Source organism: Mytilus californianus, unplaced genomic scaffold (assembly GCF_021869535.1).
Source record: "Mytilus californianus isolate M0D057914Y unplaced genomic scaffold, xbMytCali1.0.p SCAF_4, whole genome shotgun sequence".
NCBI lineage: Eukaryota > Metazoa > Mollusca > Bivalvia > Mytilida > Mytilidae > Mytilus > Mytilus californianus.
Genome location: NW_026262690.1, coordinates 65,323,590 through 65,348,538, shown reverse-complemented (window position 1 = coordinate 65,348,538; position 24,949 = coordinate 65,323,590). Strand labels below are relative to the sequence as shown.

The 24,949-nt window shown below is 30.0% G+C and overlaps 1 protein-coding gene across 3 annotated transcripts in view; it reads left to right on the top strand.

Moving 5' to 3' along the window:
- LOC127738352 (apoptosis-stimulating of p53 protein 1-like) overlaps window positions 1–24,949 on the top strand; it is a 61,839-nt gene that overhangs the window by 6,601 nt on the left and 30,289 nt on the right. Inside the window, exons 1-4 of one of the 3 annotated variants that reach the window (XM_052249550.1) lie at window positions 864–1,212; window positions 13,920–14,067; window positions 14,959–15,150; window positions 24,337–24,392. In XM_052249550.1, coding sequence (XP_052105510.1) covers window positions 1,174–1,212; window positions 13,920–14,067; window positions 14,959–15,150; window positions 24,337–24,392 — 435 coding nt within the window. In that variant the 5' untranslated portion in view covers window positions 864–1,173. Of the gene's footprint in view, window positions 1–863; window positions 1,213–13,919; window positions 14,068–14,958; window positions 15,151–21,242; window positions 21,548–24,336; window positions 24,393–24,949 lie in introns of those variants that run through there. The other 2 variants (XM_052249551.1, XM_052249554.1) reach the window with 2 other exon arrangements.

Sequence of the window (24,949 nt, the reverse complement as noted above, 5' to 3'; positions counted from 1 at the left end):
AGATAATTATGAAACATACAGATGGAAAGTTCACTATCAGAGAGTCATTTTGATTGTGTTAATCTGTCTTCAACTTTTCTTCAGAAATTTGTAAATGGAATATATATTCTCCTCCCATTCTCCATTCTTGTCCTAACCTAAAAAGGTTTAAGGTGTAATATTGGTCACTGGATTTATAAAAATCTAAAACTTCAGTCAGTCTATTGATACAAATAAGTTCAAGATGAAGAATATTTTACAATAAAACTTTAAATGTGAGGGAAGCTGGGCACTGAATAGGTGTTTGATTTACTTTCTGTTTGACTGAGCTTAAACAACCATAGCAGGTTATAGGATCAATATCTCCCATTAAAGGTCTTTATCTCAAATTCCTTTCAATACATATTTACTCAGGGACATTATAAATAATATCCTAGGTTATTAGTTTATTTACTGATTTCAAAGTAATCATTATTATACACAATTATGACATATATAAATCAAATAATTGGCCGATCATGTTTTCTGTCCTGTTAGAACAACAATAAACAAGTCTCATAGAGAACTCATTTCCTGTTTTTTTTTTTAAAGAGAATCATAACCTTGATCAATATTGTCAAAAAGTTTAAGAAATAATAACATTTCTATTTGTTGTGTAGAATTTGTACAAGGACTTTTTCCTTGATCAGTTTTTTACAGGTATATAAGACTTATGTTCTGAACAGGTGTAAGGAGATATATGAAAGTTATTTTACTTTGATCCGAGGCATAGCATATCTGATCTGTGTATCAAAATTTGTTAAAGCTCAGATAAGTTTAGAGATGATGTCACACCTGTAATTGTTTTAAATAGTATCAGTTTTCATACCTGTTTCGTTTTTACCTGTCGTGGGATTAATATAGTACATGCACTTTAACTTAATTAATAAATACTGTCCACTTCACTGAGCATGAAATGGAGTGAAAAGGGACATTTTGCTATCATTTCTGGCAGTTGACCGGCTGACTGATTGAATTGTTGGAATAGATTTATATTATATGTACTATCAGTTTTTACCTGTCTAGAGACTTAGTATTTGTCTGTCTGAGGGATTTAACCAGTCGACACTTTTACTTCTCAGGAATGTTTGTGTCATTAATGTGCTAATTATGATTTAATTGGGATGTAATATTTTTTTTCGCTAAACAGTCTGGATGTTTTTCGCTTTGATCTCAGCACCTGAATCTCAGGAGGTAATGTTATTATTATTTCATATTACATAATTAATTTTCTGAATTGGAATAAAAATTTATTTAACTTCTAACAGAGATACATGTAAAGAGATAGTATAATGTGAATTAAATATTTATCTGTTGATTGTTATTTTTTTTTATATTATTTTAGAAAGAATTTTATTAATGTTAGTACTTTTTATCTGTTGACATAGGTTGTTGAATAGGGAAGTGAGCTTCTCCCATTTTTACAGATAGTTCGGTTATTATTTTAATGTATTTGAATGTTATAACTTTAGTCTATAACTTTCATTATTATTTGTTTTCTATGCTAGTAAAAAATTCTAATGATAAAGGAATATTTTCTACCAGTACTCCCACCACAATAAATAAAAAATGAACCTCAAAGCCTCATAAGTAAATGTTTTCAATCTTTAAAAAAAGCTTCTTTTTTTTTCTTGTGTCATTTTGATGTTGCAACATTAGCAAAATCACCACAACTCTACTCTTATAGTGTTCTCCCCTGATATTTCAGTAAGCAAACTGGCATTATGATTTTTTTCAGTAACTTCTTGTCCAAAAAGTTTAATTCTATAGTGAAAATCGAATTTCCAAATAAAACCTAAAGTGTTCATACGTATCAGTTATGTTGAATTGTCCCTAGGAAAAAAAACTGGCCTTTGTTGTTAGTACTGTCTTAGAAAGTGAATTCATGTTATTTCGTATAAATAAGTAGACTTAAGATTGTGTGGTTAAATTTATGTCAACCCTTGCATTTATACATGCTGATCAAAGTGAGATAGCCCAAGAATGTATGCAGGAGATCGATTAACATAAGCTGAATAAAGGCTTTTTCCATATCAATTTTAAATGTATTTGTATATTCCTTAATAAAAATATGTAAACCGAAAAATGTATGCATCACCATGGTTCAAGTTTGTTTGAATGACAGTGTTGGGACATTCTTGGACTGTGTTAAAAATGTTTGCTCTCTGCCAATTTCTTGTGTTTGGTGAAGGATCCATGGAGTATTAACACATAATTTCTACTCTCTCGAGTGTGATCTATTTATGAAAAATGCATGAAAAATTATTTTATTACAATTTTTGTGTCTGTTGAGGAATGTCTTTGTATGTAACTGGTAGTCTATCAAATGATAAAATAAATTCACTGTGTCCTGTCTTTTCACAATGGAGCAATTTTGAAATGTAACTTCAGTCCCAAAAAATTATGTTCTGCAGTCTTAGACTTTCAGTGTTTTCATAAATGAGGTCTTGTCACTTGACGGCTGGAAAGTCCAAAAAAGTGACATACCATTTTTGGATTGGTCAATTCAGAGACATATAATAATAATGTATTATATGTCTCAGGTCAATTGAAAGAGAAAAGTAATATTTGAATGATAAACATGTTCATCTACAACTGTAATAATCACTGCTTAAAGGATAACAGATATCACATTATAGCTTACACTTAAACTTTGAATGAAAACGTTGCAACTGATGATCTGTTGAATTTTGTAAGGTCAAACCAACTAACTGCCAATGATTGTATGTGTTTTTCTAGGGTGCGGGGAAAACAAGTTTCTTCTTCAATGTGCAGAAGGTACAAATGAAATATGAGCAGTCTATGTCACTGACTATGAATTAGTAAATATCATTTCCTGGAAGATGCTCGAACAAGATATCAAGCTTTTAAAAATACATTTGTATTTATTTACAACTGATTTAATCTATTTAAAAAATTGACAAATTGACTGATATTTGATTACAATCTTTCAATAGACAATTATGTCATCCCTACAACTTGTATTAGTTACAGTCTAGAGTCTTGCCTTTCTGTGTTCAAAATTTCTTGTGTTGATTAAGGATTTGATCAAGTCCTGGCATAATAAGGTTTGATAATCGAATAAGGCCCCAAAATTACTTGGACTCTTGACTGTTTATAGTACTTTTTGTGCATTTACTGGTAATCTTTATTGCACCAATATTCTTTTTTCTCATTTTATGCAATCCAACCATGGCATACATGTACCGTGGAAGTAATATAGAATATAGTTCTTGCTAGTGATGCATGTATTAATAAAACATAAAACCTGACAGGTGCTCTCCAATCTTTAGTTTATAAGAACAATTTGTTCCCTATTTCAGTAACTTGTCGTTTGTCCTTAAATGTCAAGTGACAATCTGTTACAAGTAGTGTACCAAGTGCACGTATATTTTCATGTCAACTTTTGTTTCTGCTAATAAAAAAGTAAATGTGGTTCATTTATAAAACATAAAATTACCTATATAATGGTACATGTATCTATAACATTTTAATACATGTATATATGAATAAATAGTGATGTAAATCACATGTCTATCAGACTGCAACCCTATGATAAAAATAACCAAAAAGACATGTAGAGGTCAGGATATAGTCTACAAGATAGACAGGTGTTTTTACAATGTGTCAAGGTCTACATGTATGCATTTTTAGGTAATTTATCTCTGTTGCATGTTATATAAACCTTAAGAATTATCATCAAAGAGTTTAGATTTCATCTGGTTTACATATCTATATCTTTCTTTACTGCTCTCTTATCATTAAGGGTTTGCAGTATATGTATACACCTACTACTAAATCAAGTGCAGAAAGTGATAAACTCCTTACATTCTAATTAGTATTTCAATTTTACTTTTCAGAATCATTGTTTTAGACCACCTAAGTAGTTAGTTTGTTGATTACAGTCCTGAAGCTCATGACTCTTTTCAACCCTTTTTACTTTTTTCATGTTTTTCTCTTGTTTGAAGCATAACACATGTAGGCCTAAACAAGTCCCAATTTAAAAAAAAAGCTACTGGTACATTAAAAACTTTAAAAAATAATTTTGGATGAAACCGAAATATTTTCAGCACATTTGATGTTTAATTTCTTCACAAATTTTTTAGACTGTTAAAGCTTTTTACATTTAGTACAATTTAGACCTTGGTATATTGTTTAGACACTTGTGTAATGACGATGAAGACTTTATGATGACCTTGTGGTGTCTGTTGGTTTGCTGTCTCAATGATATGTACCCCACATATTGTTTTATTCATATATATAAAAGAATTTACAAGCTGTTGAAAGTAATAAAAAAAAATGGTATGGAGTAATTTGGAGAAATGTATTTTTGTGTTTTGTTGGCCACTAATCTCAGTATCTATGAAAAAGGGATGATATCAGAAGAACAGGTAAGGGTACAGACTGCAAGGGAAAATGGCATAGGAGATAAAATAAGAGCAGGACAGGTGGGGGTTTATAAGATAGTAAAAGTAGGAAAGGAAGATTGATTGTTGGCTTCATTATGTCAAGCAGCAGTCTGGCATGCTTAGTCAGACTTTTAATATGCTAACTCACAAGGTAACAGTCTACTGGAAGACATATCAACCTGAACCTAGTCAGACATACTATTCTGACTCTGAATCAACCAGCCTTTGCTCTTCCTAACGTGATTGCTGAAGAAGCAGCAAATCCATTTTGAAAGTTGTTTGGCCCAGCTGGAGATCAAACCATTGACCTCCTGCACTGAACAGACCATTGAGACAGTAAGAAAGATACTATTACAGAAATAGGGATTGGGAATGAAAGAAAGGTAGGGAAGTAGGAAGTTGCAAGATATCAAAAAGAAATGAGTGAAAATTAAGAAAAAAGGGATAAATTACAATTGGGAGAAAGGGATGGAGCAGGAAAGAGAAGTGATTATAAGGAGCGTAAAAGGACTAGAGTAAAATAATAATAATAAGGGATTGCAAGTGGATAAGAGGGTGACTACTGCTTAATGATGACAAGCATGAAAGAGTGGACATTGCGAAAGATATATTTGTAATCTCTTTAAAAAGAATGAGAAATAAGGAGAAATGTATAAAGGAGAGAAAAACAGATTAGAGAAGAACAAAATAAATGAAAATATTAAGTATATACCAGTAGGCTAACTGATACTCTCTTTAAAATTAAATATTTCCTATTTATACTGTGCTATAAACAGTTTAATCAATGTTAAAATAGTCTAGATAAGGTATGTATGAATGGGAAGTATTTTGATCCATAGAATCAATATTTCTTGGGTAGATTTCCTGTTCTTTCTATTGACTGTGTTCAGTCTATATTTATGGGCTTCAGGCATCTAGTAGGACTAGATATATTTAATGAAAAAGTTTACCGATTTTTGTTTTCTATATTCGTTATTTTTATCAAATAAAATGTGGGTGCTGCAAAGGGACATTCCATGAAGGACCTCTGCAGAGGCTACCTGGTCCTATAGTCTTGTTTATTAAATTCAGGTTTCATTGTCTTCATTAAAACCTTGATACTAATTTTAATGCAACAAGATGCTGGTGCTGTCTCTGAGGGCGCTGTAAATAAATCCAAGTGAACTGATGGGAGTTGTATTACACATTGTCAGATCAAGATCAACCTTGTCATATTTTATATTTACATTCCTTTTGAACCTCTTGATTATACAGAAAAAGAAAAAAAATATGAGATTTTGAATGAATAACTTTTATAGTAAGGTTAAACTAAATCTTATAAAATTTTACCTTAATGAGGAACTACAACTGTACTTAAAAAGAGTTTAAGTTATATGAAGCCATGTTGCTATACTGTGGTTTTTATTTTCATTTTGCCAACTTATTAATGACTGTAGATGTACTGAAATTAATAATCTGTTTAGAGAACATGTATGAGTTATTTTCTTAGCATGTATTTCATGTATAGAAAGATAGAAAGTACACAAAATAGAAATAATTTCATCCAATCCTAAAAAACATAATACAGGCTTCAGGTTTTATTCAAATACCATACAAAATCCAAATGGAGAAAGGATTCTTCTAATTTTGTAAATGGTCAAAGGACAACGGTTAAGCAGAGGTCAAGGGCCCAAATCAAAGATGTAAACTCCACTGTTTATTTAAATTATGCTTAATTTCAATTAATTTTAAGGTTATAGGTCCTACCCAGCATAATGCACACTTAAAATGCGTTTCTATGTATGTTGGTCTTTCTTTTTGTTGCAGTTTAGTGTTTCTCTTGTTCCATTGTTTTCCTCTTATAGTTGATGTGTTTCCCTCAGTTTTAGTTGTAGCCCAGATTTGTTTTCTCTCAATCGATTTATGACTTTTGAACAGCGGTATACTACTGTTGCCTTTATTTAAAAGCTTGATTAGGTTTTTGTCATACTCTGTATAAATTGCAATCATTAAAAAAGGGATGCTGGTATTAAATGTTTTACAAAGATATTTCCATATCAAAAAGCACGACTTGTGTAAATTTTATAGGGGAAAATACATTTTGCACTTCTCTTGTTATACATATGGGAATTTGTTGTAAATCAGAACTTTTTGTATTGCCAGAATTAAAGTTTTTCTCTAGCAAATAGCCAACAAGAAAAGTATGTATTTCTTTTTTATCATAAAGATTTTTTAGAAAAAATGAAGAACACACTATTTCAATTTCCCCCAATGATTTTATGGAAAATATTCTGGCTTGATCATTTTAAACAGCATCAACTTTTCACTGTATGATTAAAGAAACTATTAAGCAGAGAATCTAGAATGAGATGATTTTATGATAGATGTAATTTTTCTTAGTACATAGTTATAATAATGGACTTAAAATGTTAGAGATTTATAACAGGAAGAAGCTAAGATTTAAATCAATTGAATTTAGTTATTATCCACATTTCCATATTTATTAGAAGTTTATTATTTTATAATTCAAAAGTTAAAAGTCATCATCATCGTGAGCCTTGTTTTATCTCTTTCTTGTAATATGTGCAGCTGGTTATAAATCTTTAGTAGTTTTATCACAGTTCTGAATTTTTATATGTTTCCTTGTAAAAATTATGCATATATAGCACCTGATATATCAACGTAGATGTAAAATTGTCAGATGTAAAGTAGACAGGTAACTAAGCCAGGTAATATTTTATTCCTGATTGTCACATAAGTACTGAAATGAATGGAATTCTTTACCTAACTTTTAAATCTTCTATCTAGATCTGGCAAAGGTTTATGCACTTGAAACCCATTGCATGTAGATTTAATGATTAGACAGAGGATTATTTGACTATGATAGCGTCACACTTTCTGCATTGTAATGTAACATCAGTTTAATTGTATTTTTAATGTCATATCATCAAATTTCTGTCTAAAAAGACTAGGCATGGTTTTTATAGGGAAAATATGAACATGATTTATATATCTTTATTGATGTTAGACAGGAGCATTAAAAGTTCAGTTTAACCTTACCTTTAAGCTTATTTATATTGTGAAAAAAAAATGTAAAACATGCAAATGCTACAGTTCTGAAGCTAGACTGTTCAATTTTTCTTTATTTCATCCCTTATGTGACATCAATTTTGATTTTTTCAGTATTTCAAAGAAGTTTTCGCTTGCTTCTAAAATTTCTTGATATTTTGAAATAAGAAAATGCTTATCAGTCGTTAAATATGTGGAGGATTTGCTTGTCACTTTTTTGAATGTTGGAAAATAATTATTACTAATCATTTATATTTTTCAACTGAAAAACTCAAAACAGTAGAAATTATTTTGTTGATATTGTCTTCTGATGGAAAAATCAATGTGGAAAAATGTTTGCTGCATAGCACAGGCATTTCCCTAGGGTCTGCAAATGTATTATATTTTTTACCAAGGATAGAAATAGCTCAGATCTACAATTTGTACTTTTCTTGATAAATAAAAATATTGGTATGGAGGAAATAGCTCTTTCATCGTCCAAGCATTAACAAATTGACCTGTTTAGGACAACAACAAAGTTGTTATTATAAGTGTAGAAGTTAATTGATTCATTGCTAGTTAACTGCTAATTGCTATAATTAACATTGGAATGGATCATTCTTTAAAACCATTAAAAACACATTAGATAGAGGCATTCTATAGATAACATTCCTTCACTGATGTAGAAAACAGTCATTACACAATTTGTTTAGATCTTCTATCTCTTCTACTGTAAACAAAATTTGTTTTACACCAGGCTGACTTATCTCTTAAGGAGGGGTGCAAAATAGACAACAAGTTCATTCTAAATACTACTTGTTTTTTTGTAAAAGTTCATTTCTATTGAAAAGAATTCTGTTATTGGAATTGAATATCTGATATAAAGAAAACCAGACTTAGATAGACCTGGTAAACCACCACATGGTAATTACATTTTTATGATTTTACTTTTACTTTTACTTTTTTTTTATTACAAAATTTAAAATATTGTGTTACATTTCTCCATTTCCAGTTGTTTTGATTGTGAATTTCTCATACTATGTATAATCAGTGCTGTATTGTTATTTCATATGGAAAACTGGAATAACTTCGTATTATTCTTTACAACAAACAAGCTTCTTTTCCCAGCATTTCATTATCCTTTAGTGATCTTTTTCCAGTTTGAATTTGGTATTACATTTTCCTGTATGAGCAAGATTTGTACATTTGTATAATAATACAATGTTATTCTTGTTTCACTTCATGAATAACACACTTGTATTTGTAGGCAAAACCTAACTTAATTTTGGGTGGATTTGTTTACATTTGTTTATGTAAGATTATATTCTCTATAATTTTTGTCAGATTATTATATTTTTTGGAATTGTGACTCCTTTTAGGTCAATTTTTGAAGAGTTTGACATTATAAAAAGTCTTACATGAAGCCACATATTTCCGCTAATTATACACTTTTGACAGGATCGTTTCTATTAATACTGAATCATGCAAGTTTGATAATTTTATTCGGTCATTCCAAGTTATGAACTCAAGTTGCATTTTATTTATATGCTCATTACATAAATTCAATTGTTATACATTTACATTAATGACTTTTTACATACTAATTAGTATGTCAATCTGTCACCTTGATAAGGTCTGATTTCACTTTGACATAGTCAGAACATCTTGATATTTGTGTATGAATAAAACAAGAAGTAGAGTATACATCAATGAGACAGCGACCCAATTCCATCCCCCACCCCCATCCAAAAAAAGTCATCTAAGAGGTCAACATGCATTCTCCAACAATAGATGAGTGTCTATGCAATATGTCAAGTCCAAAAAAGTTGTGGATAAATTTAACAGAGACCCTCAACACCAAATTACTGTTAATTGACAAAAAATATAAAGATATAACTAAAGATGACCACTTATGAGGTTCCATGTTTGGGACAGGCACATGGACATGTGGCAGTTTTTGAGATCTCAACCCTCCTAGTCAGTGGAATAACAAATATTACATAGAAGAGCATACAATAAAAATGAGAATAGATAAAAACCACTTAGGCATAATAGATAAAAAAAAACCACATGCATGTTAATATAAAAGAATGGTCACAGTACTTTATCAGCTGACATGAAATCAGACTGAAGTACCTATTGGTGGCTGTAATTTGGAGTAGATCTCATACAATAACTGGAAGACATATATCCAATGTGTAATTTCTTGAGGACAGCAGTTTTTTCAACAAAAACTGGTCTTTTATCATTAACATGATTAAGGTTTAATTATGATTATGATGAGAGGTCACAGTTTCAATGTCTTGTCAGTTCAAACTAAGCATTTGCTGTTTCTTGGCTATGAATACTGCATTTAGGAAGAAGAGCAAAGGGTGGACTTCAATTTGGGTTAACTGGTGTTTTTGGGTTGCTGACTGTTCTGGTCAGCTCAAAGTTGGGATAATATAAAATTAAGAAGATGTGGTATAATTGCCAATGAGACAACTCTTTACTAAAGACCAAATGATGTAGAAGTTAACAACTATAGGTCACCGTACAGCCTTCAACAATGAGCAAAATCCATACCGCATGGTCAGCTATAAAAGACCCTGAAATGACAAATGTAAAACAATTCAAATGAGAAAACTAACAGCCTGATTTATGTAAAAACAATGAACAAAATACAAATATGATATGATTAAATACAGCAACAAACAACAAACACGAATTACAGGCTCCTGACTGCATCTTTTATATAGGCTGACCTATTTTCCGGCAGACTGTTAATTAGTCCATTATCAAATCACCATATTCTAAATTTGATTATGGTTGGAAAACTGTCTGCTAAACATAGATTCATCCAGTGTTATGTACTCCCAGAGATCTATTAAATTCAAAAGAAGAGCTTATATCAGGACTAAAGTGGTTGTACAAACATGTATGAGTACAATACATTCACATTTTCTGTTTACCTTAAAACAAAACCAGTGCAAGTTTGTACAAATGTTTGACTGCCCTTGAAAATCCTGGGTCATGATTTTATGAGTTGATGAGATGATAAAACAATTGAATTAAATCTTTTGAAAGTCAGATCAATGTTGGGTGGGTCTAGATCTGTTTTCTCTATATATTGAATTACCCATTTAGTGCACAACTGTTTAATTGTATTGCATTAGGTATAAACTTCATGCAAGTCTTAACAGTTCTTCATAGATTAAAAGTACTTTTTCAATCAGTATTTTCAGCTTTTGCTATTGACAACTCTGACTGTTATTTCTTTAATGGGCCTTGCATCATTGACATAAAACAAAAGGCTTGTCAAGTAATTAAAAGCCTTATTTACAACTGAGTGACAAAGATCAAAAGATATGGATAATAAGACAAATATAGAATTTGACTATTTTCTTAAATGGGTTGTAAAATTATCATATTTCATATTTATACTACTACAGAACAATAAATTGATTTAGATATTAGTCAATACTTGGATCAATTTTGACCCAAACAATGTAAACTTCCACTTTTTGTCCAAAAACTGGAACTATCTTGATTCTTTCATGTGTCAGTCATATGATTATCTTTTAATTAACAAGTAAAAAGTCTTTGTTTTGTGTTTTGCTATGATTTATGAATCATTTGATAGGGTAAATGATACATAGTAACTGACACTTAACTAGTATTACGGTGGTTAGTTAGTTAGGTGTGTGTAACAGCCTACACGACAACTTGGTGCTCTAAGTTAAATAGTATTTTTTACAGAGGGACCTAATACTACGGCCAATACTTTCTCACTCTGATTTTCCGAATTATATTTGTTAACAGTTATGTCATAATTTCCCTTGTAATGGAAAATATGGTAATATGTTGTAATTTTATAATCTCATAATAGTGAGAATAAGTGCAAAAGATCTGTTGTCCTTTGAAATGTCATATTTTTTGGAAAATAAATCTTATATATTTTCCTTAGTCAAAGATTTATTATTGAATTGTCTCCCTTTGTACATATACAGTATAGTCAGTTAAAAGATTTGTACTGACATTATGGGTAAATCTGAAAAACATTTTTATCTGGTGTCACTTGAAATGTATAGATAAAATTGTTTAAAGATAATGATAAAACAAAGGCTCATTACATGATTATTAAATATTTGCATTTGTTTATGTTTGATCAAGAGTTCAGATGAAAGCTCTTTATTTTGACCTTAACTGAAATACTTTGTTTACATCCTTGAAAAGGAAAAATATTATATCAGTGTATGATATCAACAGATAAAAAATATATATGTCATTGCATAAATGGTTTATTTCATACATGGGAAATTACTTCGCATAATTAAATTTCACAAATATTTGAACAGGTGCTGAATTCATATTTGTTATTAATATTTTATTTATTATATGAATTGAAAGCTTTGTTTATTTAAATCATATTCATATAAAAGATTTAAACTGTATGCTCCCTATTGCTTTTAAAGTTATATATATTTAAGAACAAAAAATTACTTTACGAAGATTGATTTTGAACTGACAGTTTTTCATGAAAAAAGGATTGTTTGCTTGTGTATTGATACCAGTTAACAGATAAACTGGACACGAGAATGTTATTATTTATTGTTCTATTTATATTACCAGTAATTTAGATCAGGATATCTGACTAACATTTCTCTATTTTTTATCTCACCCTTTTGCCATCACTTGGCGTCAGTCATCTGTAGCTGTCTTCGTCCATTAACTTTTACTAATATCTTCTCCTCTGAAACTACAAGACCAAATTGAACCAAACTTGGCCACAATCATCCTTGAGGTATGTAGTTGGTGTTTGATGATCCTGCTGGCTAATTAACATGGCCACCAAGCCTAAAATAGAACATAGGGTTAAGGACCATTTGCTGGAAACATGAATTTAAAATCTTCTTTAGAAATAATGTTTGAAGACTTTCTAACCACCATCAAACATGGTCAACACTGTTACATGTACTTAAGAAACGAAATTTTACAAAAAAAATAATTAAATTCTGAAAATTCAAGTTTTGGGAAAGATTCATTCATGATCCTCTTGCTGAAATATGGAAAACATCTCAAATTGCAATCAAACATGGCTGTCTATCATAACAATTCCACCCAAAATTCTGGTAAGGCCTGTCTGCATCCAGACTTTTGAAAAGATTGCCTTTAAAAATTGATTAATGACCCAAAGTATTACCAAAGATAGCCTCCCACTTTGTTTGAGATAAAGAAAAAAGTTCAATAAAAAAAACAATTTTGACAGTATAACATTGAATGATTTTTTATAAGAATGATAGTTGAAAACTGCTAATGCTCTCTGCAATATCTGCCCTCCTTACAGGTACATACACAGAAAATTTAAACAAAAGGGGTGAGTGATGGGTCAAAGAATAAGATGCTATAAAATTTTGTAAAAGAATAAACTTATAATCTTAATTTGTAATTATGTTAATGCCTCAAACCACCCACAAACCCTCCAAAGTAACAAAAAATGGAACATGTGTGGGAGAGAGTTGAACAAGTAGGTTTTTTTTTTTAATTCTATGAGTATCAGATAAATCTTATGTAATATAAAGAATAAGATTTATCTGTAAAATCAAATTAAATTCATACAAATCTAATCTTGTTATCTCTCAACTCAAAGAAGACAATTTGTTTGCAAATATATTTGAATTATCTCCCATAGAAGACAATTTGTCTGCAAATATATTTGCAAAAGATCTGATACCTTATCACAAGGTAATAGTAAATTAGAAAATTATTTCAACCTCAAGACTGACTTCGTAAAGGAGGCTTATTTATCAATTAAAGATTTTAATATAAGAAGAGCTATATGTAAATTGAGAATAAGTGCACATGATCTTAAAATTGAGAAAGATAGGTATAGTAAAAAATACATAGAGAGAAGTCAGCGTCTATGTCATCACTGCCTATCACATGGATCAAATTCTATTGAAGATGAGACCCATTTCACAGTAAGTTGTCCTTTATATAACGAACAGAGAAAATTATTATGGGATAAAGTAAACAGTTTTTGTAATAATTTTAAAGAATTACCCAAGGATAAAAAATATTTCTGGCTGTTCACAAATGAGCATTTACCAACTCTTATGTGCCTAGGCAATTATATAATTAAGTGTTTAGAAATAAGATCCAGGTGGATACAAAATATATAAAATTATTATGCAATTATTGTTAATGTTATGTAAGACACATGATGTGTTAGGCTCTGATCCTGTCCAATATATGATAGTATTATATTAGGATATAGTTTTTCTTTTTTCCAATCATATTGTGCTTAATATTGTTGTAAATGATGCCCTTTATGGGTTCTTGATTAGATTAATAAAATTCTTATCTTATCTTATCTTATCTTATTTGAATTATCTCCCATAGAAGAAAATGTGTCTGCAAATATATTTGAATTATTTCCCTTACATTGCATTGAGTAAAAATTGATGTAACAAATTTGTTTTGCAGATAATTCTTAAAGTACATCTAGATGACAGTGAAGAAAGGTGCCTAGAATTTCCTGTTACTGCAGAATCTACATGTGAAGATGTACTAGCTTGTGTTCAGGAATCTGGTGAAGGATCAGCCATTTTAACACAGCTATCAAACGGTCATGGTATGTCTAAATAAGTCTAAAAGAGAAATGCATGATAATAGGCAAGACAATACAGAAATGACTATTTACAATCATGCAATGTTGTAAAAATACTGTAAAAGATTCATACTGATATGAAAAAGACAGAAGAAAATTTGGTATGATGTTTGGAGATTTTTTATGTTTGTATTTGCTAAAGTGTTGAATGCTAAAGGATTATTCTTTAGGATTTATGCAATGGCAAGTCAAAATTAATTTGATCTTTCTTGCATTAAACTTCATCATGAATGCTCTGAGCAAACATTTGAATGTATAAGTGTAAAAAGTGCAATAAACAATGTTATAAAAAGAGACCTAAACATAGAATGGTTTAATGGGAGCTTCACATGAGGAGTTGGAACCAAGGATGCCCTTATGAGGGATGGAGTTCAATTAGCAGGAAAGGAATTTTGACAAAAATTGTGAAGGATTTCAAAAAATGACTAGGACATTTAGGATATTTTAACAAAATCAGACAAAAGATTATTATTGATTGATACATAGGCAATTTCCTTACATATATTTTACCCCAAGTTAATAAACATAACACTAAAAATTGAGCAATAAGAACCCAGCGGCTCCAAAAAAAGTAACCAGATCCTGCACCACAAGTGGCACCCATTGTTTTCTTGCATGATAAAAATCTGTTGCAGTCAATGATGTAGAAAGGTGTCTGGCTATGACAATTGGAATATATCAATGGTCAACATTAATATAGATATCATAATATTCCTGATTGCATAAAACTATAACTTTCTTATTATGACAAGTTTTTAAGAAAAAAATTGAATGCCATTTTAATATTCACTAAAATTAATTTAGAAATGTAGTTTTTATTGCAAAAAAAGAGATTATCAAAGATGATATTTTCAGAACGTAGACTAGGAGAATATGAGAAACTATATGAGATCTTAAGTGAATGGGAAAATGACAGACAAGAAGTGAAGTTTTTCTTACGACATGAGAACAACAAGAACATTCCTGAGGAGTACAAAGATGAAATCCCTCCTGAACCACCGAGTGTAGACCTGTCTTCGGAAGATGATTATATGTTAGAAGTAGATGGTATGTCATAAGGGGATTAGGTTATGTTTATTCTTCTTCATTTCTTTTAATATTGTAACTTGTTCATGTACAATTTTACAATGATGGAAAGGGGGGATGGGGGTCTCTCTGTGAACTCTGGCTTTCTTCATCAATAAACACTGGCTGCTGTTATATAGCCAAGGTTGTTGAAAGTTGCATTATACACCAACAAATAAACTATACAACATTTGATTCTGAAATGATTCTGTTGAAAAGGTTTAAATTGAATAATGTCTAGCTTCATCCTTCCAAAACTTTTCAAATGATAAAGAGGACTTTTTTTTCTATTCCACTGTCAAGACAAATTTAATGCCACCCCATGTTACTGTTGATTCATTTATTTTTGTGAGTTTCAGTTTTCATGGATTGAGGAAAAGTTTGTATTTTGGAGGATATTTGATTGCATGGTTTTGCCAAAGTCTGCATACAAGCCTATGAAATATTTGTACTTTGTTGAATATTTTAAATTTTTGGTTTATCTCAGAGGGCAGACGAGCACAGCGGCAATCCAACACCAGTCTGGCATGTAAAGATAATTATTGATCAATACTCCCCTATGATGCAACGGCAGAGTTAATTTTATTTTGATTAATAATATATTTAAAATAAATACCCCCTTTTTTACTTGAAGTAGTTTGGTTTTGATTGCAGTTCTTTAATGATCTCTTTTGGATAAATTCACAACTTTTATAGGTTTTGGGTGACTTAGAACTAGACAACTTTCTATTGTTGAAGACTATTGTTTACCTTCATGTCTGATTTGGTTTTATTGTTTTCTTTACTGACATTTCTAATAAACATTAGACACTGAGGCAACTGTCCACTTTCCAATATTTTATTTTTCTGCGTTTTTTAAATGAAAGTTTAACTGACCAATGGAATCTCGCATGAAAAAATGTAATCATTCCTGTAATTTGATATTCCTGAGGTAGAAATTTAAAAATATCGTCAATCCTGAAAAAAACATTTTACCACCATAATATAAGTGCCATTATAAGATACACAAGACAAAGGTATAATTCAGTTTATTGTAAAAAAAAACATATATAAATTTACCAGATACAACTGAATTCATTGTACTATATATATATATGTGGTTTTCTTGGTAATTTGATTGTTTTTGTTGTCCTTTCTTAAGAATCACCAATGATGTATACAAAACAAAATATTAGTTATGTCATAAAAAGTAAAACAAGAAATCCCAATAGTAGGGACTTGTTACTGCAAACAAATCTCAAAATCAGTTGAAATATCAAGGAAATCATTTACATGTAAGGGAAATCTTAATGTGAAAACTAAATATCCATGACACAATACAAATATAAAATTTTCTGCATCTTTTGATAGCAATGTGTATAAGGAGAAGTCCAGTAAACATCAGCAAGCCAACAACAAAAGACATTTTACTTCATTCTCTATTTAGCCTCTTATGAAGTGATTACATGGTTTTTTACACCTATATAAATGCTACTTTAATTAGAATTTATATTTATTGACATATATTAACTTCCACATGATAAATGTTAATTAAACCTGTTTTAATAACTAATTAAACTATGTATGAATGAATTTTCTCAGATTTCACTCCTACACTTACTAATTATATAAATGGGCATAGGAAGTCTTCTGTATAACTTGACTGACAGCATGCCTTAATTAACCCACAGCTATGATTGATGCCATAAATGTACCGATTTTTTTTTTTTTCAACGATTGATTTTAAATTGTAGTCCGGTCAAAGGTTAATCATTTATTTTATCGTTAAATTCCTGAGACACCTTGGAGACATTAGAAAGTCTTACATTTTGTGACTTAAGATTTTACCATGTTGTATTAAACTTTTTAATGATCATATAGGTAGGGCATTTCACATGAAATCTGTTATAAAAAACAGTTATAAGGTAAAATGGCTCTTAAAAATTTGTATCACAAAGGGTTGATAATTTTAAATGTCCATTTTGCAGTGTTTGCTTTTATGGGAATAAACAATCTTTAGTCCATTTCTCCTGTGAAAATCAAAAGTTGTCTGAATTCCTAAAGCAATTTTGAGCAGTATAAAGTAAGATGTTATGAATTAAATGGGTTCCTATTTCTGGTCACAGAGTAAAATATCTAGCAATTAAGGTTTTGATCATAGGTGATAATAGAGTTGACCTAGGTACATATACACAATGTCATCCACTTAAAACAGGATATGTACCAAAATCTTTGTACTAGTTTTGAGCTTCTATTTAAATACTAAAAATACTCCATGAACTTAATGCCTTGAGTAATAATTGTTTGAGAAGATTGATGGAATTTTCTTTAAAAGAAACAATGATAAATTTATTAATTTAAATGTGAGAATTTGCTGAATCACAGTAGTCTTGATCAGTTCTCAGGTTCCTGTCTTCAAAATCTCCCTTGACAAAGATAACATATAAAATAATTCTATTTATGCGAATCTTTCTAATTATATGGTCATTTTTGAAGGTGGAATCGGAGATGAATTCAAAACTGGTTTTCAATAATTTAGAATATGGTTGTTCTCTTCGAGATGTAATCCAATGTATAAACTTTTCTTTTCTGATATGGAATTTGTTACACTTAAAAAAAAAACACTTAAAGAGTGTTTTTACATTTTTTTCTGCTTGTTTTTTTTTTGTTATTTGCTTTGCTAGCATTTTCCTGTGCAAAATGATGTAAAGCTTTGTTGTTTAAGAGTCGAGACTAAGCTTGACTAAGCTTAGTTTTCATAGTTTGTTATGTACTTATCATCACTTGGAAAGTGTTCATTCTCAGTTTGGTAGCCAGACGTTGATAACTTGGGGCAAAATTATTAGTGGCTTATTTTTAATTTATTCCTTTGATGAAGATAGGTACTTTTCTGTTTCTGTTTCTGCCAAATAATGGCCATAATTACACAAAACTTATTATCCTGCTATGATAATATACTGATAGCAAAGTATTTTTAGAAGAGTGCCATTTAGGTACTTATGTTTTAGATTATGTATGGTCAAATTTAAAGTTATATCAGCTGATATCTCTTCCTGTAAATTGACCTTCTGACGGGTTATTTTTTTAATATTTTGTTTTAATTTCATGTCAAATTCCTAATTACCGTACCGAACATTGACATATTTGAATGTAACATGTCTACGATGTATTTAGATATTGTTCTTCAAATATCCTGCCCCTCATTATTTTTACAATATAACATGTCTGTACCATATTTACCCAGCCCTTTATAGTTGACTGGACTAAATCAACATAAAATTGACAGTGTCAATAGGTTTATGTAGTAAATTGGGTAATGATAGTCTCTTTATCTTCACCTGATTAAATAAGGTATTCTGATTAACTAGACCAAAGGTAGATTAGTATATAAACATACAGGATTGGTGTCGTAATATCCAGGTACTGGGATTAACTAGGATTTACAACATTTACTGGTATCTTAATATTATTTTGGTCCTTCTGTATAGGGCCTAGTACAGAGATATTAAAATATTATTTTGGGCCTTCTGTATGGGGCCCAGTACAGACATATTTAAATATTATTTTGGTCCTTCTGTATGGGCCTAGTACTGAGATATCGAAATATTATTTTGGTCCTTCTGTATGGGGCCTAGTAAAGAGATATTAAAATATTATTATGGTCTTTCTGTATTGGGCCTAGTACAGAAATATTAAGGGAACAACCGTTTAACTTCAAAGGGGGGGGGGTTATGGTTTTTTCCTAAAAAAATATTCTGATCCCCAATTTGATGACAAAAAAAAAATGATTTTTTCCTAAAAAAATATTCTGATCCCCAATTTGATGACAAAAAATATTGTGGTCAAGCAGATGACAAAAAAAAATATTCTGAATCCAGATTTTCCCATTCCTTATAGTGTTAAATTTTGAAAAAAATAATTTGATTGATAGCGTCGAAAAAATTTTCTGACTCAGACAAAAAAAACCATAACCCTCCCTTGAAATTAAATGGTTGCTCCCTAAAATATTATTTTTGGTCCTCCTGTATGGGCCTACAGCAGAGATTTACATAAGAATAAGAATATTTATTATTCCAATCAAGGGCCCTTGGTGGGCAACATAACATGTACACATAAAACAATACATCATGATTTGTAACAGAAAAACATTTTTCATTTACATACATTTTCCTATATTCCTATTCTTTCTATTTCATTTTGATAGTTTATCTGTTCTGTTATAAGTCATATGTAGCTGTGGTGGGGAGATATATAGCTATTTACAGTGCTTTGTATCTCTTGTCAATGATGTAGAACCTGTGTAAGATGTGTCCCTAGCTGATGTCTTCTTGTCACTATATACATTGAATAAAAGCCTTGCATGAGGAAATTGGTTATTAGGCACAGCTTTTCCACTTACTCTGCATCTCTTCTGTCAGTGTTCGTTCTCCAGTTCCTGACCCTTATCTTAATTGACTAAGTATGCCAGTTTTCCTACCGAAGGTTACCAGTTCTCTCCTAGTACTCAGGCTTTCTCCAACAACAAAATTGGCCTCCAAGTAGCCAAAAGTGTTGAAAGTGGCATTTAACACCAACGATCAATCAACCAATCATTTCCTGTCATTGGCCCTATGATATTAATTGATATGAAGTACCTTAGACTTTGGGGCTAAATAAAGTCTAACCATACATGCCGATTTACAATTTACTCCCTGTAAATATGTTGCAGATCTGCTCTTATGAATGTATAATATGGAGTATGGTTATTGAAAAATGAACTGTTAATCATACAATGAATAACAAAAAAATCAGCTTCATACATTCCTTTCTTTATTATATTTATGGGATTGCATAACTGAAAAAAATCACTGGTAATTGCATTTTACTAGAAAACAAAGAAATTAACATATTTATTTACAAACCTCTGTTTAATATGATAAAGGCATGACTGTGAATAATGTGTAATGAATATTTCACAGAAATTGTACTGGTTTGCATTTTTACCTGGTAGAATATGTTATAAAAATTAGACATATATTTACAAAATTGTTTTATTTGAAATCTGTAATTCAAGTTAATGTTGGCCTGCTTTTAATTTCAGAGAAAATTTTGATGTAAGATTCTTTAATATTGAAACAAGGTATCCTTTTAATTTTTTAATGTAAACTTTAAAACTTGAAAAAGTCTCTGTTGGTCTATGCAGGATTTTGATATGAAGACATATTATACATTAATTCATGATAGGTATTTTTGATGCACAATTGGCAAATAAGTATTAAATAACACAATACCCAGTGAAATATTTTACCGTGAGACCTTGTATCTCTCTGGGGTTGTCATTGATCACTAGTCAAAAGATATTAGATCTGACTAGATTTCCTCTTAAATTGATCAATTTCCACCTGTCAAATAGTAATCTTGTGTTTAATTTTCATTATATCTACCTGTTTGATGCACTAAGGTAAAACTGAAATAAATGTTCCCTTTATAATTGATATTTACGACTTTTGAGAAAAAATATATTTTCATGCGGCTTCAAAATTTACCATCAACTTACTGAATAGATTTTTATGTGATTCAGGGTAAGAATAAAATTCCGAAGTCATACCCTATTATCCCTCGGTAATTGTTAGATTTTAAGGAGATTTCTATATAGTACTCTCTGTAAATGTCACCTGCATGCAAAAATTTAAATCAGAAATTTGCCCCAATCTCTTAGATAAAACTTATGAATGTACTTTGCTAAGTAAACATAATAAGTTTTTCTTAAATGCAATTATTTGTGTACACAACCAAGAAATACAATTTGTAAAAACATTTGTATTTATTGTATAGGCCACATACGTAGAAATTGCAGGTCACGATAGGTAATAACATGATCGGCTATTATGAGATTAGTCATCCAGAATATTTTTAATCAAGGTAAATTATGGATGTGTTTTTATTATCACGGTCAAGATAGAAAAATCCATTCAGAGCTTGGAATTTTTATCCTCTCATGTTTATTCATAAATATTGACTGATTAATAGGATTAACAAGAATTTGTCCACTTATTAGATACAATTTAGAAGGATTTTAAATCAGTCATATGGTAGACATTCAAACATCACTTAAAAATTGAAAACAGCAATTAGTGAAGTACATGTACTTGAATATTAAAGATAGCCAAGGTATGTGGGAGATACCTGAGAAATGACCAATTTACCTGTACAGGTCAGCTGACTCTGTTGATCAGAAATCTACGCTGTGGATTAATCAATTTCTCCGTGTTATTTTCATTGAGTGGATTGTTTTCATAGAGAACTTGACAAATGTTTCCTTAGTCGGAAGGTTCAAATATTTTCCGTTGGATTTACTTTCACTTGAGCTGGATTATTTAAATTTTGTGGTTTTTATAAGATATTTGAAGAATGCGACCAGGTAAGAAAAAGGTCAAAATCACCATTGATCTGTGCTACTGTTACAAATATTGATTTGTAAATTGTGAGAAAACGATGTTTTTTGAATTTATTTTAAAGGTTTAGGTGGAAAATGATAGATTTTTAAGACTTTAGTTAATTTATGAATTCTAAATAATAGCTAGGGATAAGCTAAAAACACTTTGCTGGAAAAATATATAATTGTTACTATGAAAAGCAAGTTAGAAATATTTGCTGGAAAAATATATAATTGTTACTATGAAAAGCATGTTTATCATATTAATAGTTACTCGGAAAACCAACTGCCTACATATTGTTTCTAAACAAAATTCAAATTTTCTAATTTCAAATCAAATTTTGAAAGCTATGCATGATAAAACCTAACAAGTTAAAAGCAGACATTATAGGCTTAAATTTGTCTGTATTCAGATTAACCAAAATCAGTGACACTAAAACAAGAAATTGAAACTCTAGAGATCATGATGAAATGAAGTTATCTTTACTTATAGAACAGTCTACAATAGCAGTAAAACCAACCAGCTTTCAGTTTTGATTTTTTCCTACAGTTAAAAATATAATTTTATTCTTCCCAAAAATTACTTAAAGTTTCTTTTCCATCTGAATATTTTTCTTGCTTTAATATTGATTTTGATACTTGTTATGCTTCTTTGTTGCTAGTAATATCTAATAATTACATTGTCCATATAAAGTTAAAAGCTTGAAATGGCCATGTATAACATTATAAGTCCCAGGTGTTCTGACAATATGCTACTAAGTCATAAAAAATGACCCAAGGTCTTTTGAAATTATCTTCTATTGGCTTTCTCACCTCCCAGGTAAAAAGTCCATCTGTCTATAAATCAGTATTACAGAGAATAAAATAGATTGCTTGATGGCAAACTTTAATACTTCATTCGTCAATCTTATACAATTACTAATAGGCTTATTTCAGGGCGAAAACACAAACATTGCTTACAGAATCATAAATTTCTATGATAAAAGATTCACAATTTTATTTTTTGAGAAATTAAAAGGGTTCATTTTTCCTTCAGATCAGATTTTGGTCAGATGGGTTTTCATGAAATAAAGAGTTGCATGACATGTCAAAATTTTTAGACATTGTTCATTTATCAAATATTGTTATCTATGAAATCAGCTTAAGTCATTCCGCTTAAAAAAATCTTAATTTCTTTATTGTCAGTTAGAACGTCACTATTTTCCATTGTATTTTTCATTAGAAATAATATATATGAAATAATGCTAATCTGTATTTGAGTGTATTGCATTAAAAGGGTTTTTGAAAGAAAACAAATTGAAATAAAACTGTGCTGTATGTATAAAGTAAACTTTATATGAGCATCATCCATCTGTCAGAAATATGGTATAAAAACTAAAGAAAACAGATCCATGAGAATATACTAAAATAAAAAGAAAAAATTCTGCTCATGTAAAAACAAGGGATGGTCATGTGATGAAAGAATTCTTGTTTAGTATTGCAGATGGAAAAGACTTCAAGATGATGAACAGCAATAATAGCATTTATCCTTTAATATACATTCATGTTTTGTAAGCTTTTTCACATTCCATAGATGTATATCACATTGACATGGTATGTAAAAGTGTAGCTTTTGAGGGTGACCAGCTTACAATAGGCAGTGTATATTTGGTTTCAGTGTTTCATGAGATTTTATCTTATGCATATCTCCATGCCAAATATACTGGTACCTTATTTTTCAAAGTAGAAATATATTTTTTGAACATCCTTGGAAATATGAAACAAATATGCTGAAAACTTAACAAGTGCTTATTTTAGATAAATCTTATATGTGATCTTAAAATAAAAATTAGAGAGAGAAAAAGTTATCAAAAACTTACAAATTGCTTAACAACAATTGCTTAAATGGTTATGACCTTTTTTTAGTTATGTTTTTGTCAGAATTAAAAGGTTTGTAAATTCCATTGAAGAAAACAAAATCTACTTGTAACAAACTTAGGAGAAATTTGATACAAGAACAAAGAGTGTCTTGTTTCATTCTTTTAACCTTTAAATGAAATTTAAAGACATTTACAAGAAACATCTTTGAGTTTGATTTTTAACCCTAATTGGGGATAATCCCTTCAAATTAAAAACTTTCTGACTCACACACAAGTACAAGTAAACAAAGTTGTTTATAGTATTTCTAATCATGTGGAAGTGATAAGAGTCTTATTGATAGTTTATACCCATTTATTGTTCTATAATTTCTTATAACATGCAACTGTACATGTTATATTAATGTTCAAAAATAATAAAATTTAACAACCTGTCAGAGACGAACAAAATTTCAAAGGGAACCTGTCCTGGGGACAATTTTGAAAGTGTTAGTTTATTAGTCCAATATATCTCATGTTAACATACATGTTTGACCAGATTAAAATTTAAAATAAGGAAGAGATTTAAAATATATCTTTTGTGATGTAAGTTGAAACTCTTTGAAGTTGACTCTTTGGTTACTGATGTACCCTCAAGGTTTGAACTTTTGATATAAAGCTGATTCTTTAGTTAGAATTGAATTATTATGTAGCTCTGTAACAATGGTTGATGATATACTAAATGACTCTATATTCTATAATGATGAGACCTTACTTAGGATATTAGACCTTAGAACTACTTATTGGTTAAAACTTGGAGGTAAACTTCTGAATAATGTGTAATATTATTATCAAATGTGTGTGTTTTTAAACATGGTAGAAGTTACGTTGGAAATGAATCGAATTGATAGTTTATTTACTTTGGATGTCTATTTTTAGGTCAAAGAAGCCGATCTAGAAATGGTATGAGAGGTCCACCACCTTCAAGGAATGTGGTATGTAGCTAAACTATATCTGTTTGAATAATTTTATTGGTCTTGTGGATTTGAAACAGACAACAATTACCAAGTAAATCTGTCCCTCCGTCATTGAAATTCACAACCTGAAATCAAATACATTGCAATAGTAGTTCTAAACATATCTAACATAATATACTAGTAATTACCTTGTTAAGCATATTAGCATAGAACTTAGTAACTGTTGTGACAATATCAATTTAAAAATAAGGACTTGTGGTATGATTGCCAATGAGACATGAAAGCTGTAGTTCATCATACAGCCTTCAATAATGAGCAAAACCCACAGCTTATAGTAATCTATAAAAGGCCCTGGATATTCTGATAAGACAATGTAAAACAATACAATAGAGAAAACTAATGGCCCATAGAAAGCTAATTACATTAAATGAGAAGCAATTATGTTAAAGCTGTTTTGATTTTTGTTATGTTGCAAAGTATTTCTGTTTACAAAGCATGATACTTTCTGTTGTGGTTTATTGTAGCTGCTTCAATCTTTCAAAATGGAATATGGCCAAAATATAAGATTGACCTTT